Source organism: Corvus brachyrhynchos, unplaced genomic scaffold, assembly GCF_000691975.1.
Source record: "Corvus brachyrhynchos isolate BGI_N302 unplaced genomic scaffold, ASM69197v1 scaffold94, whole genome shotgun sequence".
Lineage (NCBI taxonomy): Eukaryota > Metazoa > Chordata > Aves > Passeriformes > Corvidae > Corvus > Corvus brachyrhynchos.
Window position 1 is genome coordinate 7,010,068 of NW_008238330.1, and position 13,457 is coordinate 7,023,524.

The 13,457-nt window shown below is 40.3% G+C and overlaps 1 protein-coding gene across 4 annotated transcripts in view; it reads left to right on the forward strand.

The window, feature by feature from the left end:
* ELMO1 (engulfment and cell motility 1) overlaps positions 1–13,457 on the forward strand; it is a 304,753-nt gene that overhangs the window by 274,096 nt on the left and 17,200 nt on the right. For all 4 annotated transcript variants that reach the window (XM_008633859.2, XM_017734444.1, XM_017734443.1 and 1 more), the window contains 2 exons: positions 1,274–1,437; positions 7,116–7,228. In XM_008633859.2, coding sequence (XP_008632081.1) covers positions 1,274–1,437; positions 7,116–7,228 — 277 coding nt within the window. The remainder of the gene's footprint in view (positions 1–1,273; positions 1,438–7,115; positions 7,229–13,457) is intronic.

Genomic DNA, 13,457 nt, shown 5'->3' on the forward strand with positions numbered 1-13,457 from the left:
TTAGATCACATCGGAGAAAGAAGTTAACGTCTCAGGAAGCAAAAATAGAACACAGTACAGGCAATGAGTTAGAAGACTAAGGCAACCATGTGAAACAATTTAATATTTATATGAAAAGAGGAGGCTTTGGAATTATTAGGGAACCTTTGAGGGGCTGGGTTTCTGTTTTAAGACATGTATTGAAGATGAAAGAATACAGGAAAATTAACAGCACAGAAAAAGCTTTGCCCTCTGTTTGTGTAACTGTTGCTTTCTGGCATTACCATTTTGATACCGGGGGCTGCTACCATTTCCTGCTGGATTTTAGCTCTGGCATTTGGGTGAGATGGACCTTTCTAAGTATGATAAATTGTTCTTTCAGCCCATTTAAGCACAACATCAGATAAATATTTCTAAGTGTGTGACTTTCACCATCAACAAGAAAATGAGTCTAGGATTATGGAGAGAGAGAGAGAGAGTAATCTCTCATATGTATTTATCTGAACTAGATCCAAGCAATTCTCCTTAGTTAACTGTGTCTCAGCAGTTTTCTCCTGAAAAAATAATTATTATGCAGAATAGATGGCTGTTGCCTAGCCATCCTTCATTCTCATTTTTTGGTTTGCATTGTTTATGGCATTTATTCAAAAGCAATCCTGTAATATCCTTGGCAAAGTGATCTCTTTCCCCTGACTAATGGTCTCTGTTAGAGAGTTCTCTTTCCTTCACTGTGTATGGCCATAACGTGCCTGCAGCGTAAGGCTCTCACGGAATCTCAGAGTGGTTGAGGTTGGAAGGAACCCCTGGAAGTCATCTGGTCAGCCTTCCCTCAAGCAGGGCCACACAGAGCCAGTTGCCTAGGACCATGTCCAGACAGTTTCTGAGTATCTCCAAGGATGGAGAATCCATCACCTCCCTGGGCAACCTGTGCAAGTGCTTGGTCACCCTCACAGTGAAAAACTGTTTCTTGGTGTTTAGCAGGAACCTCCTGTGTTCCAGGGTGTGCCCGTTGCCTCTGGGTGTAAGGAGTAAAAGGAAGCAATGGGCCAGTTAGCAGCTCCCCACCACCCTCAAAAAAGCCCCAGTTTTGTCACAGAGCAGATGAGCTTTCGATGTAGTCTCTGATGCCGTGTCACAAGTTGGCTTATTTTCTGGTTATGTTGCTAAAAAGTTGTCCAGAGACCACATATACCATCTTCTATACCTAGAAACCTTAGTGTGACCCAAAATAAGTTTGAAACAAAAACACAGAAAGTGTTAACACAGCTTCTTTTTCTTTCCTTGTCACCTGCAGGTAATGCAGGTAGTGAAAGAACAGATAATGAGAGCACTCACTACCAAGCCTAGCTCTCTGGATCAATTCAAGAGCAAACTTCAGAATCTCAGTTACACAGAAATACTGAAAATACGCCAGTCTGAAAGAATGAACCAGGAAGATTTCCAGTCTCGTCCAATTCTGTAAGTATTGTCTTCTCTCCCCACTCTTTTTTTCATGGAAGGGTTAACAAGGGCGAATGACAGTTGTGAGCTCTTCTGGGGAATCCCAGGGAGAAAAGCTGTCCAGGGAGCTGTGCTCAAAAGCAGTAGTGAGGCATCTGCTTAAAGTACATCATGTTTTCTACTGCTGGGAATCGTAACTTTTTCCTTGAGTTCAGTGAAACCAGATTTGGCAAATCCCAGCAGGATTTCACATGGCTTATTTATATGAAACAGTGCTTCACCATTTCCTAGCTCTGCATGATTGTGAGCCTGATTTTGGTGCTGGAAGTGGCTTTCAAAGAAAAGATCTAACTAATCAAACATCACAACTTTGTCTCCTGTTCAAGGCCTCTCTGAGCAAGATAGGGAGAAGCCCAGAAAAAGAAGAGCCAATACACACTGACTTTCCAAAAGAGTTGTCTTTGTTTATAACATTATAAATTGGTGTTAATGACAAACAGTCATTTACTTATTTGTAAATAGCAACATTCTGGCAGCTAGCCAGTCCTTTGCTTGTTGTTTACTGCAAAGTATGAAAGGCTAATATTGCCTCCATAGCTCCTTCTCATTTCTCAGAATACTCTTTGTTCTGTTGTATAAAAATGGGGGCCGCACCTGGCTCTGGACCAAGTCTGGGCTTGTGGCTGAGCTGGTGGCACAGGACAGATGCAGACTCTGTGCTGCACAAATGATGCTCTGAGAATAGCAGGAACCTTTTGAGATCAGCAGAGAAATGGTGAGGACTCAGAAGCATCAGCTGAAATATCATTAAATCCTGACTGTGTTGCAAATGGAATGGCTCATGATACTCTAAATCTCCTTTTCCAAGGCAAAAGTATAGAAACTGATTTGGGCCAGAGCATTTCAGGATTCAGAAGCAGGATATTAATTTTGATTTGTTTCTAACAGATGCAGATATCTAAGTACAAGCTCTTGGGACAAATTCCTCCAGGGGCAGCAGGGCAACAGTGGAAGCATAAACTAAGTAGAATTACAGACTAAATTTTAACCATGCCAATGTGGATCAAAGGGGGAATGCTTCTTTTATGTTTCCAGTGTTTTATGTTTCCATTAGAAAATATGACCTAATGCCCAATTAGAACTGATGTCACTCATAGTAATGCATCAATTAAAAATCTACAAATGGTTCCAGTTAGTTTTGCATCATTACACTGCTCAGAAAGCCCCTGCAAATCCCCTGCAACATTTAGCAGTTCAAAGCTGCTCAGAACTGCAAAGCTTGTCACCAAAGCTTCTCATCTTCCCTGCTTTCCCTATGAGTCAACAGTTTAAGTATGATAGAGGTCAATTATTTATATTCTCTTGCACCATCACCTAGCATTGAAAGACTTGCCAATGCCTTGTGCAAGCTCGTCATTTCCAGTGTCACTCTGGCTAGTTGCTGCCACAGTGCAGAGTCTTCTTCCCCATCATGGAGCAAGTGAAACAGCCAACACAAATAGTTCAAAGCAACTGTAGTGTTACCAGAGAATCATTTCAAGTTCAGGACAAAGGCTAAGCCTAAAGGCTATAAAGGCTAAGTAAATCAATAAGGTGTTTAAGCAATCACAACTGCATTTTCAGAGATTTAACTCCATGCATTTGCATTTTGATTACATCCATGATCACTTGTTCTTGACTCTGAAAAGAAAGTCCTTTCATTTTGCACTTTGATTTGGTTCCCTGTACTGAACTCTCTCAAATTGCATAGATGGCACAGTTGATAGAAGTACAGAATCATGGCCCCATTGTGGGGAAAGAGACTGTGAGTGAAAAGAGCAGTCGTGCCTGTGCTGTATATTCTAAAGCCCTGCAGATATGCTAAAAAAGATTGTGCACAATGGTGACTGTAACATCAGCAGACCTTGTTTAATTCTGCTTGAGAATACAGCAATCAGGGGATGGGTTTTCCTGCCTTGAACATGATAGAAGTCTTTATTTTGCTATTCATTGTATGAAGCACTGTAGTTTTAAGTTTTCAAGCTACTGGATAAGAGAGGCTTCAGTGAAGTTGGATTTGAATGTAAACTGGAAAATGTTGTCTTAGATCCTGGTAACTACAGCAACCTTGTTTTCCTAGGATTAGTTGTTTCTTTTATATGAGCATTGTTGTATCACATGAAGTACTACCTTATCAATATCTGCTTTTGATTAGGAAAAATTAAAAGTCCTTCAGAATAGATTCAGGGATTTGGGATCATTACTGATCATCCAAACTGCCATTCCATAATGGAATTATAAAGTATCCCAGTTTCATTTTGAATGGCTGCAGAAGTTGTCTAGGAATCCTGTGGGCCTATAGAGGACCAGAGATCTCCTTGAAAAATTAAATAGCAACAGAGATGGGTTAATGCTAGATAAAAATTTGGCATCTAATTAGGGACTTGCTGGTTAAAGGAGAGTTAATGGCAGCTAGGGAGCCATTACTAAGTAACATCTGTGTGAAAACCAACAAGGTACAGGGAAAAAGAGGAAGGTGTCTAGATGATTTTCTGCTTTTTATCTTACATGTTTCTCTACAGTATTAGAAAGAGTCACTACTGCCTGCTCTGAATGCATGATCAGGAGAGGGAGCATAGCTATATGCCAGAAAGATAAAAGGACAAAACACATGAAACCAGTTCTGGGATTACTCTCCCATTGTGTTTTAATAATTTAAATGTCTGTAAAATGCCCCATCCTGGAAAGAAAACCACTATTGAGTGAGTCTTAACTATAAGGTGGAAAAGTAAAAGCTGGAGACAGTTTTAACTGGTGATGAAGAAGAATTTGTGAAATGTGAAAAACTTAAAAATAATTTCTAATGATTTTCAGGTATTTTAAAAACAAGTAACTGTTGTTAGTATTGCCTCCCGTGTTAAGACCAGTGAGATCACAAAATTAGCAATCATATATATTAATGTGTGTTTCCCTCAACCCTTCTGTCTTACCAGCACACTAATGTTTTACATTTTTATGTGACAGAAACACAGTAGGAAACTAATGGCAGTTTTTAAAGTCACTGTCTCCTTAGACTTAGTCTGTTCTCTCTCTTCACAAGGCACAAACTGTTAAGCAAATGTCATCTCAGGGACAATAAATAAATATTCACAAAATGTATTTGCATTTATGATCTTCCTTTAGCTCATTGTTCCTGATGGATTTTAAAATTAGGCAGGAGGACCTATTTCTTGCGCAAAGATTTTTTTTCTAGCCCTCCTGTCTTTAGACACTGATCGCCAGGAACAGAACTCTGTTGCCTTCAGATGGCTTTCAGAAGGAAATACAGAGTTTCAAAGAAGCATATCTTTTGTTTGTGCGCTGTGGTTTGATTGTTCTGACCCATTTCTGTCACCTCCAAGAGGTGGAACAGAAACCTTGACAGTGAGGAGCACTGAGCGGCAGGATCACCTTGCAGAAATACATCTGGAGTCATGATGTCAGAAAAATGGCTGAGAACCAAGAAGTCAGAGTAACCTAACCATGTGTTGGCATGAGCTGCTAAGGACAGTAAGTACACGAAGTGACCATGGCAAAGGCTTGACAGTCTTACGGGCTTTCACTAGGTCCAGAGTTACCAGAGACTGTTTCTCCATGGAGTAATGGGTTGTCTCTACAACCTCTCTGTGATCAAGTTCAAGGACCATGGAACAGAAGAGAGTAGCACACTGAGCTTCACAACTGTGAGAGCAAATACTTGTATGTGTGCAGAGGGCCTTCAGAACGTAACCAAAGAGGCAAGAGGTCCCTTCTTTCTTACCTCCACTTCTCCCATGCAAAGTCTCCCTTAGGCAGTGAAGTATTTTAGAGAGGATTACCTGGGTTTTTTTGGATTGGTTAAAAAAACCCTTTTCTTCCTCTGGTTTGTAAATGGCAGGTGGGGCATTAGAGGCCAGAAGACAGAATGTTATAAGCAAACAGTCAGATGTTAATGAGCTGGATGACCCATTCATTTTTGGCTTTTTGGTAGTCTTACAAATACAATGTTATGATATCTGTAACACCTATTTAATGATAACCATCCAATTTCTGAATTAAACTACCTAAATATCAGACTGATGTTTATACCACTCTTGAATGTTTGAAATTAGTCCAGCTGGATATTGTCAGCAGCCTGGACTGCTGAGTAATCCACACTTATGTTTTAACGCTGTTGTCCTCAGTCCCTGCTCTCAGGTTGTACCTGAGGAATAGGGAAGCTCATCAGCTCAGTAAAGGCAAGACATTTATTCAAGCACAAAATTCTTTTAATCACAGTATTTAACCATTCAACATATTTATGTCTTAGATCCTAATGAGAAAACAACAGTGCTTGAAAATTCAAGTCCTAAAGGACTAATAACACATTTCCAAAACATGGGCTGTTTCTATAGTTACAATGCTTCCTTGATTTTTGACCAGCTAGATTTTCACAGCTTGTAAATATGCAGTGGGTTATGCACCCAATCATTTCGTTGACACCTAGGGGAAAGAGGACATTTTATTTTAAAGGCCTGATCTTTCTAGCAGAGGATTTGCGGTGATTTCAGTGGGGGTCTGGCAGATCAAAGGCACGGGATCCAAATGAGTGTGGAAATCAGCAGAGAATGGGCTTCCTAAGTTTTCAAGAAGAGAAAATTTTTTGTTGTCTCTGTGGGATACCACAGCTTAGCTTCCTTTTGATGATGATTGCTGGAACATACTGCCGGACAGAATGATTTTTGGTATTACCCAATTTGCACAGCAATGCAAAATTATGGTTCTGACAAAGTTTGTATTTTATAAATCTGCTACACATTCAGTTTTTTTTTTTTTTAATCTTACTAGGCTTGCTGTCGAGTTGATGTTTAAACCTGTCTTTTATATATTCTTAATGAATCTAAGTGAGGATATAACTGATGAATTCAGACATCTGTGAATCCATGTGATGGTGTATGAAATTAAACTTTAAATATTATGTGCATATGTTTTCTGCCTAGTTCTTGACATGTTGAACTCTTATCAAAGTAAGATGGAGAAATGCATTTTCTGAAGGATATAAGATTATACCTAGATGTATTGTGGGTCTCTGCACTCCTAGGCAAAAATGAAGTTGGAGCCTTGAGTGATCCCTAGTCATGAGTTAGTCTTCCACAAATTCTGATAATAATAAAGTAATCAAATTATACGAGATTGAGAACAAGAATATAGTGCTGATCGTTAGTTTAGCTCATTGGCATTGCTCCCTGTTTTTTATTGTTGTTTCAAAATGTTTTAGCCTTCTTGTGTTGTCCTAAGTAGCAGTGCTAGTGAAGTATACTGGCATAGGATTGTGCAACAAAAGGTGACAGACCCTCAAGTAAACTTCACAGGGCTCCTATGATGAAAGAGCATTATTTGCTGCAGAAAAATCTTGTTGATGCATTATAACAAGTGTTATTTTTAGAATGAGTAAAGTAATATAAAAACAAGCAACTTGCCTGAGTCATACACTGATGTTGTAGCAGGGAGATGTCTACAACAAACATATCCTGAGTTCCATTCTTTGTTTAAAGAAAAAGGGTTTTTTTTCTGGGGCAGACTAGATTCTGACCTGGTCTTGTCTGTGACTGATGTACTCTTCAAACGCCTTGCAGAAACATCTTGTGAGACTCTGTTTCAGAGGAAGAAGGATGATCTTTGATTGAATTTGACAAGTGCCTACTTTCTCTCTTCCCAAGGGAACTAAAGGAGAAGATTCAGCCAGAGATCTTAGAACTGATCAAGCAGCAACGTCTCAATCGACTTGTGGAGGGCACATGCTTTAGGAAACTCAACAGTCGACGTCGACAAGGTACAGCTCAGACTCCCTAGTCTGGCTTTATATTGTCACTTTGGTCTAAAAGTTGAGCTGAGGAATACTATTTTCACTGGCAGGACCCTGGATTTTAGTGCTATCTTGACTGTTTTTACCGGGAGGCATCCGAAGGCATCTCCAAGTTACAGGTTTTCAGGATTTCCTGTTTCCCTAACAAGTCCAGCCTTTGACAAAATCTCAGGCAGCAGTGTCACATTCTGAAATGAGTATTTTTATTTCCTCCTGAATGTCCAGGCTTCTTGTTCATCTCAAAGCAGTATCTTTGCAGGAATAGCACCTGAAACTTGAAATTGAATCTCTCAGACTTTGATTACCTTTATGTATACAACAAGTTCATTCTGCATCCCTCCCCCTGTCCTTTGGTTTGGTCTTATATTGCCACATACAATAATTATACTGTGGTGTTTAAACATGCTTTTTGAAAGTAATTTCAAATATCAAATATCAGTAATTTGCGTACTTTCATAGGAATACTTGATTGATATGAGAAGATTATTTTCCCAATTCTATGAGTCATTGCTCAGTGCAAGGTTCATAGTTCATTCTATACCGTAAAACTCCCCATGGTTCTTTTCCCCTCAGAGAGGCATGCTTCTTTCCCCAGATAACATAATGGGGACGTAGTGTAAATTCAGCAGATTAATTAGAAGTCGTATCCAAAAATTTCGCTTTAAACCGCTCATTTTGTGAGGACTCAGATTACTATTTGTTTTCCTCTGTAAATACAGAACAAATTAGAAAATTACAAAAGCTAGGAGTAAGAACTGATAAAGATCAATATTTGAGACTTTCAGATTAATTGGGGAAAAGTGTGTTCTTCACAGAGAGAAGTATCCCTGCAATGCCTCCTTCCTTAGAAACAAGGAGGCAGTTTTCCTTAATGTAGGGAGGTTATTTATAACCTCTCTGTCATTCATACAAACACCTAAGAAGCCCACTGCACAGAAGGATGATCAGTATTCCACTGTGCATTTCTGTACAGACTGGATAGAGGCATGATACATGTTTTTCCTTCATCAGCATACTCATGGAGGGAAAGTAGGTAAAGTAATGTGTAGTTTGGCTACCAGTAGTGAGGGTTGTTTATTTTATTCCTCTCAAAGCCTTAATGCAAATGACTCAAATTCTGGGGCAAGAGTAGGATTTGCAGCAAATATTCTTCTTATGGCTGAGCTCCAAGAGGAAGATAGACTGTTTATTTTATCTTAAATTGTTGTTAGCTCATGATTTATAGGATCAAGAGCCTTAGGGAGTATAAATTCATTCAACTTATATGAGTACAGTTAAGTTAAAAAAATATTTTTTTTTAAAAATCAATGTAATTTCTTGTCCTCAGTTGAGAGGGTTGCTTCCTATTGTGCCTTGGAGTGAATTCTATAGGCCACCAGATTAATTGCTTTGATGTCATATTTGTACAGGGCCAGAAATAATTCACGATTCTTTGGAAACAAATATAACATGCAACCATGCCTCAAAGAACGTTATCTTCTCTGAAATAGATGGTTTTTCGCAGATGGAAGCCCATTTAGGAGGTCATGTTCCCACGTGCCCTTAAGAGTTGTGTGTGCTTTGTGACAGACTTCCTGTATTCCCTGAAACAGAAGGGTATATTACCATCTGGGAGGGAGGAAGGGAGGCAGTAGACACAACCATTATAGAGGATGATGATGCATGAGGCCACCAGGACTAAATTCAGTACAGCCAACCGTGTCCTGGGGTGCATCAGGCACAGCATCGCCAGCCGGGCAAGGGAGGGGATTGTCCCGCTCTGCTCTGCACTGGGGCAGCCTCACCTCGAGTGCTGGGGGCAGTATGGGTGCCACAATATAAAAAGAACATGAAGCTATTAAAGAGCATCCAAGGGGAGGGCAACGAGGATGGTGGAGGGCCTTGAGGGGAAGCCGTATGGGAAGTGGCTGAGGTCACTTGATCTGTTCAGCCTGGAGAAGAGGAGACAGAGGGGAGATCTTGTTGCAGTCTGCAACTTCCTTATGAGGGGAAGCAGAGGGGCAGACACTGATCTCTTCTCTGTGGTGACCAGTGACAGGACCTCAGGGAATGGCCTGAAGCTGAGTTCAGAGGAGGTTTAGGTTGGATATTAGGAAGAGGTTCCTCACCCAGAGGGTGGTTGGGCACTGGAACAGGCTCCCCAGGGAAGTGGTCACAGCACCAAGCCTGACAGAGTTCAAGAAGTTTTTGGACAATGCTCTCAGGCACATGGTGTGACTCTTGGGGTGTCCTGTGCAGGACCAGGAGTTGGACTGATGATCCTTGTGGATCTCTTCCAACAACTCAGCATATTCTCTGATTCTGTGACCTAACACTGTGCAATTTAATGAAGCATGCTTGGCGTATAAGCCGTTCAACTGGGATCCTTTTTTAGGCATGTACAGTTCCTGACACAGTCCAAATAGCAAATACTGGCGGCTGACAGAAAGCAAAAGAAGGTCTCTTGAAATCACCATTTATCCTTCAGGGTCTCCTGAACCCCAAAGCAGAACAAACTGTAAAACCAGGGCTGTCATGATGTCAAGAATTAGAAGATGGAGTAAAGTGAAGGGAGGACCTGAGGTTTAGCTAGTGATACTAAACATCATGACAGTCAATCTTTCAGATAATTCCTCTGAATGTTCTGATAAAAATAATAGAAGTCCCAAATTCTGAGCATATCTTCTTTTAGCTTCATCCCACATCCCCATCTCCTCTCTCACAACCCACCTGCCTGTACAAGTGCCCTGTACAACCTCAGGGGGTTCAGGAGCCCTGTCACCTGTCTGGTGCTCCAACAGAATTCACTTGCCATGGAGAGTTACCAAGGCTCTAAAAAATTGGCCACGGTCCATCCAGGGTGACATGGAACTGAAACAGAAATGAGTACTGCTCTGAGGCATCACGATTTGCCTGTTATGTGGCAACCTACTTGTAAGAGTAGCATGATCAGGTAGGGGTTATACTAAAGTGTGTATATGCTTTTTGTACTTTCCTATGATTCTTTTGTTCCCTTAAGACAATCCTGGAACAAATGTCACAAATCTGCAGATTGTACAAGAAGAACCTGAACGTGCCCTACACAGAAGCTGAAAGCATTAAATTGCCAATTTAAAGATAATTAACAGGCATTAGCCCATGATAAAGACTCCAGAGCAAACTTCTGTTAAGATTATTGTTTGAACATGTGGTAGGACACACATGGTTAGCCACAGTAAGCTGAAAAATTTGACTTAAAAAAAATGAGAAGGGAGTTTACAACCTCTTATGGCCTTTTGAGAAGAGATTAAGCACTTTCATATATACGTAGCATTGGAAGGCCTCCAGTCCCAACAGGTGATTCACTGGGGGGATGCTGAAGATTAGGCTGTGAGGTATCTGTATTCAGATCTCTGCTTTTTGTGTTTCAGCACAGGATTATCATAGCAGGATCTCTCTGTAGCTGAAATTCAGAAATACCATTGTTGTCCCAGCAGGATCCTTAGCACTTCCGAAAAATATCTGGCCTTTCCCTTGCAAGGTTTTCATAGGAGAACTGCAGTACTAACTCCTGGGTTTTCATTAAGTATCTTAATCAGTTGGAAATGAAACAGCAAAATCTAGCCTATCCTTCTGATCACAGCTCAAAAGCAGATCATCAGGCTCTGCAAATCCCCACTTTGTTCCTGGACCCTGAACATCTACTGAGAGACCGCTTCAGCTTTCTCCTTCCTTAGATAATTCCTAAAAGAAAAGGGAGAAGACTAGGGCAAAAACCTGCCAAGCACTCTACACCCCCAGTAGTTATTATTTCCAGTAGAGCTAAGTAGCAGATAAAGGCATTTTATTGAGGATAATAGATGCTTCTGATGCTGTCATCCAGTACATTTGTAGTATACGTTGCTGGGTGCACTCTTGGAAATAAATTCCCCTTTTACCTTTATAAAGATTATAGAGAAATTGCATGTTATTGAAGTGGTTTTGCAGCCAAAGATGACGTTTCTCTAACAGTAATTTTTGGAAGGAAGGGAAACCCTGGTGATACTCACCATTAAATTAAAACCACAAGGCACCATGGAAGTAACCTGGGAAGAGAAAGCTTAAACTGAAACAGAAAACCAAGTGAAGACTGGTTTTCTGTCTCTTGCTAGGATAAGTAACTCGCAGTTCTGAACACCACCACACACTTTGACTTTTTTCTGCCAAACTCTTTTCTACTGCTACTTCCTCCTACTCTCCATAGTCCCACAAAAAACCTCTGTGAGCGTGAGTCTCTGAGAGGAACCAGTTAACCAAATATGCCTCCAACAATGCCACAGGTCAATTATTTGCCAGTCATTTGGAGAGCTCCCTGGCTTAATCTAGGCAGTTGACTAGTTGGAGTGAAAATGTCAATTCAATTTTATTAAAGACAGAAGAAAGAAAGAAAAATAAAAAAAATATATGCACATATATAGATATATAGATATATATAGATATAAAATATATAGATATATATAGATATAAAATATATATATATATAGATATAAAATCTACACAAATACATATGTTTTCACAGATATATTTAAAAGCAGGTTCCTGTTGCTAAATCTGTGAGGATGTTTTTTCTTTGAATGAAAAGCTTCTAGAGTGTATTGGGAGAAAATACATATTCTCAAGACTTCTGTCCATGCATATCTGAGCTATTTTCTCCTCAGATTCTAACAATAGAGCACTTCTGTACTAACCACAGCAGTCGTTTACCTGGAATAGTATTGTTAAAGGCATATGAGTCATTGGCCATTAATGCACTTGGAAACACACTGCGTGAATGGCCAGGCACTCTGTAGCCCATCAGCAAAATGTTCTGTGCTCTGCTGTTTGTTCACAGCTCTGAATATTACTTTTGTAGCCAAATTGTAGCTGATTTTGTTATTTGGGAGGTTTTTTTAACCTCATCTATAATCTTCAACAATGTGCTGTGATATATTTAACCCACTGGCTGCTTTAGTAATTATTTGAAAAATCAGAACAATTTGCTTGAAAACTTTTCAGGTTAAAAACCAGAATGACTAATTCTGTTTCCCAAAGATGAATATCTACCACGCTAATGTGATTGCACCAGTGGTCAGTTAGCTGAAAGACATAGGGAGTTGCCAGAAAGTGTAAATGATGTGGTGTCTGAAAATGGTGGTGAAATATCAAGTCCACATCATCTCTAAAGACTGTGGTTAGTGGCCGCCCTCCCTACAGCTTCTTGCTCTGAGCAGGAGGTAGATGTAGTAACACTGGATCCAAAATGGGCATTGTAGCTCATAGAAGGGACCTAGTCTTTGGAGAAAATTCTTAAGCTTGGGCCTAAAACCAAAATTACTTCCGGAACACGCAGTTGCCCCACTCCAGCTGGGCACATGCACATGGATCTGCCTGATGTGGAGTATGGGGACTAATGAGGATGGTCTGTTCCAACTTCAAAGCTTTTTGTGACACTTCAACTCTGCAGATTTTGGTTTAAGAGTTCTGGAGGGTTTGGACAATAGTTTTCTTTGTTTTATAAGCACCACTTTTGAGTCATAGTAGAAAAGAGCTTTTTCTTCTGTTAATTTTTTTTAAATTTATCAATTTAGAGCTCAAAGTAAGTGCTGGCCACTTCCCATGTGCTTTTCTGCAATTAAGACTTGTTCACACTTTTTCTCGGTAGAAGCAATTTCATATAATTTTTGTTTTGACTGCAGCATTACTCTATACACTACTTTTCCAGTACAATTGTGTTCAGCACCTGCACTACAGTAAAGTAGCTGCATCCAGTTTCAAACTGTTCCCCTCCAAGGCACTGAAATCTCATGTGAGCGGGATATTTTCTCATACACTGGTTGTAGTGTCATGGACAGCTGAAAAGAAAACTGCAATGGGTAAGGCTGAGGTGGCTGCAGAAGCAAGGGTTGCTTCTCCTCACTAACATGCTGTCACCCTCCTCAGCCTGGCTGCTGCAGTCATTTAGTGGCTGTCGTTGAGGAAACCTCGTTAGTTCCATTTGTAGCTTTCATTTAAGGGCTTTCCCCTTGACAGCAAGGCTATGGCAGAGCAGCAGTTATTAATGAGCCCGCAGGAGAGTTGTGCTGGACATGCTTCAAGCTACAGTCTATGGCTATTAGTTTTTAATTAACCTTGGGTTATGGGCAATTGCTGAAAAGGCTCCTCAAGCATTAAGAGCTTGGGTTTCTTCCCATTAAACCACCCCTTCCTAAAACAAAATAAG